This window comes from Phalaenopsis equestris, unplaced genomic scaffold (assembly GCF_001263595.1).
Source record: "Phalaenopsis equestris unplaced genomic scaffold, ASM126359v1 Scaffold000457, whole genome shotgun sequence".
NCBI lineage: Eukaryota > Viridiplantae > Streptophyta > Magnoliopsida > Asparagales > Orchidaceae > Phalaenopsis > Phalaenopsis equestris.
The window spans coordinates 189,022-194,269 of NW_018164898.1; the positions used below are offsets into that span (position 1 = coordinate 189,022).

General features: G+C 37.0%; 1 protein-coding gene across 1 annotated transcript in view; it reads left to right on the forward strand.

Annotated features, from left to right (window-relative positions):
• The window catches only part of LOC110027869 (endoribonuclease Dicer homolog 2a-like), a gene marked incomplete at its 3' end in the record, with an annotated part of 67,507 nt that overhangs the window by 27,782 nt on the left and 34,477 nt on the right, over positions 1 to 5,248 (forward strand). The window contains 3 exon segments of the mRNA XM_020729483.1: positions 218 to 346; positions 435 to 567; positions 769 to 862. Coding sequence (XP_020585142.1) covers positions 218 to 346; positions 435 to 567; positions 769 to 862 — 356 coding nt within the window.

Consider the following 5,248-nt stretch of genomic DNA (forward strand, 5'->3'; position numbering starts at 1 on the left):
CCCCTCCTCCTCTTTAAGCGCAGACAGTTATGCTTTGCATCAATTGTGTAAAACTTGTGTTTCTCTTATATCTATTTTTGTTAGCAAGGATTTACTCATTTTTAGTTTTAAAATATTAGTTAAATTTTCCTTTTACCATGATAGTTGTCTTTCAATTCGCTTCATTCCTCGTTGCATACCTTGTTGAAATAAGGCTGAAGAATATTTATATTGATAGCATGTAGAATCTCTGCGTGATTTGAAGTTTGATACTCTGACTATTCACAAGTCATTTAAGAAGATCTCAAAGCTTTGTGATGCCTTCTTATTTTGCTTGAAGGAGTTGGGTCTATGGTTGACGATGAAGGTAACATTGACATTTATGTCCTCTTAACTTTTTTCATATTTATGTGAATTCTATTTATATTTAAATCTCATACTGATTTTTTGCCTAGGCTGCTGAATCTTTATCAAATGAAGTCCATGCCGAATTTTTTTGGGGTCAGAGCAACGATAAGATTGGCCAACAAATTTTAAGAAAGTTCAGTCATGATTCTTTTAATTTTTTGTCAAAAAATGTTCCTGCAGGTATATTTTTTGCTATTTCTTTTTTTTTTTAATGTCAGCTACCTTTTTCTCTTTCGTAATTTCGAAGATTTTGAGCAATTATGTGATTTGGTGTGGTTAGAGAGTGTTATATATTAAATTTTATTGCTTAAATTTACTTTTATTCTATTTTCATACATTGGTGTGTGTTTCCATTATAATTTTTAATTATTCGCTTGTCAGAATGGTACGTTGGTGATGATTTAAAAGCAGATATAGAGGCGGGATATTTAACAAGCAAAGTTTCTTGTCTTGTTCGATCTCTTTCCGAGTATAGGTACTTGTTTTTTCAAATATTTTAGTTTTGTTCTATTGCTTCTGCGTAGTTTTTGCAATAGAGAGAACTTGCGTTTTTTTTTTTAGCTAAGCAGTCATAAAACACGGCTTCAGGTTGGTATATATAAAGGGAGTAGGAGATGATGTTGGGTTAGAAAAGCGGGAAAACATAATTCTGTATCTTCTTATCGAAGTTCATTTCGTGAGAGTTTCGTTAAAACTCGTGTTGCAGCATGAGTTCGTATTTTTGACAGTTTAGATTGCTACAAAATCCTCCTTTTTATGCGATTGTGAAGGCAGTCAATGAATAATCTTTCTGCCGGGAGAGGTTTATTGCTTCAGTACTTTGAATTTGATTGCAGATTTAAAATGTGTTTGATCAATTTAAATGCTTTTAAAAACACACGCTCGTGAACTTGGCCTCTTGGTGTGCTAAAACTTGTTTAATTCTTAACGTATTGCTATTTGGAGTAGTAAAATTTTGCTTAAAGGCATTGAGGCAAGTAAGAATTTAAAATTTTGTTAGATGGTAAAGAGCATGCAAGCTACTTTAACTTGTTAGTTGATAGTTTAGGCTTCAACTCATAGGTCTTGGTTTTAAGGTCCTGTAAATGTTGTGGGTGTGCATTATTGATTAAATTTTCTCAAATAAAAAAATGTTCGGAGTGTCTCCTTTAATCCTATTGACAAACAATTAGTGTTAGCAAGTTTTTTGGAAGAAACTATGTATCAATCAATGCTTATTTGAATGAATGTACGATGCAATTAACCTGTTTGACATTTTATATTGTAGCCTATGATGCACAGACACTCTGTAATATGAGGAAGCAATTGACCTCCGTATCAAGCTTTTGGCCAATTTGATCTTAGATGACAAGGAAAATGTTTAAAACATGATGCAAGTCATTTACAAATTGTCTTGATAGAAATCAAGATTTATTCCAAAGTCACCCATTTGCAAACAATATTGATTAAAAAAATGTTTGATAAATATATTTTAAAAAATTATTACATTATAATATGATATAATATAATATTTCTATACATTATATGAGAAAATATCCTAAACCCTAAATATTCGTGATGGGAGACTTTCAATTGTAACACTCGCTACTCATTCTATGTAGATCACACAAGAGATAGCAGTCTCAGTCAAAGTTACAACTAGAATCTGTCTTAATTGTGAGATCACAAGAGCAGCTATAGCACTCACCCGGAAGCAAGATTGTGCCATCCAATCATGCCTGAAAAAAAAATTGGACCTAGTGAAGTTGAAGTGTTCCGAAATGATATTTTTTTTGTTAATATAGTTTTTTTTTTTGTAGGTATTCATGAATTTTTTTACTAGGCATTTGATTTAGTAAATATTGTCCTTGAATTAGAAAGTTGGCTCAATTTTTTTTATTCATTTTATAAATTTAAACATATGCTTGAAAAAAAGTTATCTGGATAAATGAAAACCAAAGTAGTTGGTTGGTTTTGTTAATTCATAAGTTTTTTTCGCTTATGTTTATAAGGTCCCTGCAGTTGTTTAATCATGTGTTTATTTATAGTTTTATACTAGTAAAGAATATTAAATTGTGCATTCTACTTTGTGACGTGGGATGTTATGTGCGATGCAAGATGCGAGCCACAGAAGCTTGCCAGAAGACCGGACCGATGACAGTTTTTCTTAATTATATTTTTGAAAGAGTTTCCTTTTACCTTTGATTCCTTTCTAACCATTTCCTTAAATATGTATTGTATTAGGGTTTGGATTCTCAGTTTTGTGTCGGGATAGTTGCGGGCATCTATTCTTCTTTTTGAGGGCTGTATCCAGGGATTCCAGATGGTGCTTCGGTTGTATGTTGGTTTCCATGTGGTGATCTTCTCTATCCCCTTTCGCATCCTCTACACTTCACTCCCGGCTACCATCCATTGTTGCAACCTCCCCCAAACAACCATACATTAGTGTTTTAGCTGTAGTTTCCCCATTTCAGCCACCTGCTCGCTGATGCCGCCTTGGATAACCTTCCTCTTGGTGTTCTGCAGTCCCCCACATTCCCCGTCGCTTCAGCCGACATTCCCCCTTGCCGCAGCATCCCATACACAGTCTTTTCTTGTTGTTTATGCTGTTCGAGCTTCCGAACCATACATTCCCATCCTTCCAGCTTGTTGCCCTTACTGCAACTCCTCCCCTTCGCTACCGCCATCCTCATCCTTTTTTTGCTACCGTTGCACCTTCCAGCCTTTACCCTCTTCTTGCTACCTGTCCGGAGGACCAAACCCTTGTCGTTTAGGACAGCCACCCCACCCCACCCCAAGATCCATCCTAGTTTGAGTAATTATGTCGTGCTTCTTATTTGAAACTTTTTGGGTATTGTGTGTTGTATTTTCCTTTTCTAGTCTATCGATTGCAACCACTTATTTGCTTTCAATAATATCTGCTTTTTATATTGTTGTTATGGTTAACTCTCGTATTATTTGATATTAGAGCTTAGCATAAGTCGAGTACTATTCTAGGGTTTCTAGAGTTTGGTATACCCAAATCTATCTCAACCAGCTCTAATTTTTCTTTTCAAATCCTACATCACCATTACACACCTCCTTCCACCTACTCCCATCCAAATCTTAATGATCATGCCTTTGAGGAGATAAGTGTCAGATACCGATCAAAAGTTTACCATGAAAGAGATATATCGTCCACTTTGCTGAGTGCTACAATGGCTCGATGAATTTGAAGAAAGAAGACTATTCAGAGAGGCCACATAAATTCCATTTGATACCTCGAGATGAAAAACAAATATTCCGAAGATTCGACATGAAATATTGGAAAACTAGAATTTTGAAGTGTAGTTGGATTTGCCATATTTTTACGCTTGCTTAGATTCGGATGAGGTCATCGAGCGACTTTGGACCTTGGAATGTATTTTTGGGTGTCGGTACGTCCAACTGAACGGAATGGTGAAACTAGCCCCCAATAAGTTAAGGAAGAGTGAATCTTAGTGGTGGGCGAATTTCAAGGTTATTCAATAATGAGAAGGGAAGAATAAAATTACTATATGATACAAGATGAAACGGGAGCCAGTTTCTAGCATCTTACTATTGAACAGATCTTCCGACCACAACTTCAAAAGTGGAGAGACCACATCACCGGGAGACCGCCATATCTTACAGAGGTACAAACCTAGGATGGAGCAGCGGATACAAGATGAAACGGGAGCCAGTTTCTAGCATCTCACTATTGAACAGATCTTCAGACCACAACTTTAAAAGTGGAGAGACCACATCACCGGGAGACCACCATATCTTACAGAGGTACAAACCTAGGATGAAGCAGCAAGCGTACACCCAACGAAACACCCAAGCCGATCTCGTCTGAGAAGACATTGGTTTAGAGTGAACAAGTGAAACCGATTCACATTCTCAATTCTGTTTTAGTCAGGAAGTGTTTCAAGTGCCATGGATTTGACCATGTTGAATCAAATTGTTCAACCAAGAGAATGATGTCATTCACTGATCAGGGAGCTATTGAAGAAATGAACAATGAGACTGTAGACACTGAATAAGGTGAGGACACAAAAGATGTATTCTAGAGTCTAATTATTAAGGGAGAAATGCGCGTTGTTCAAGCTGAGCCCATGAGAGAGACTTGAACCGATTCAACAACTATTGTCCCAGAAGGTCTTGAGTTTAATAAACCCACATCAGTGGCATGACAATCCCAGATAAGGGAAATTCAAACTTTTCATATATTTATAGCCTCCTTTCTGAGTTGCCTCTGTTGAGCGAGGTCCAACATATCAGGGATAAGAAGCTTTTAAGCTAACTTTTGGAAGACCATATGGAGTTATTATGGGTAATACACTCAATTCATTAGTGTACCCACTAACAGATGAGAAGACATGAGGGATTATCTTCATTGTTGGAAATTTCCATGGGAGCTTAACGGGAAAGAAAAATCCTACAGTAGAATTTAAGTCTTACCATACAAAGAGAGACCTCCCTTGAGTGGTTGTTTTTGGGAACTGCTCAGCCTGCCATATATTTCATCCTAGGTTTGATTCCCCCTTAAACATTTGTTTTCCGGATACGCTCGGACAAGTACGGAGAGTAGAAGATGCCAATTAAAGATTTGATGGCTCGGGGCATGGTTCGTGAGGATACCCATCCACTTGCAGTTCCAGGTCAGATTGCGTTATAGGAGGATGAGTACTTATTTCATCAGGATGTGCTTTGGAATCAAAACGCCGACATGATTGGCTTTCGATGTGCTTGTAACATTGCCATTACCTTCAATCGGTCTACCTGACTCTGTTCTAGGATGATGTAAAGCTTTGATAGAGGATGTCAAAGCTCCCTCAACATCGGGAGATTGATGCGGGATAATACGCGCTATGCAGGACAC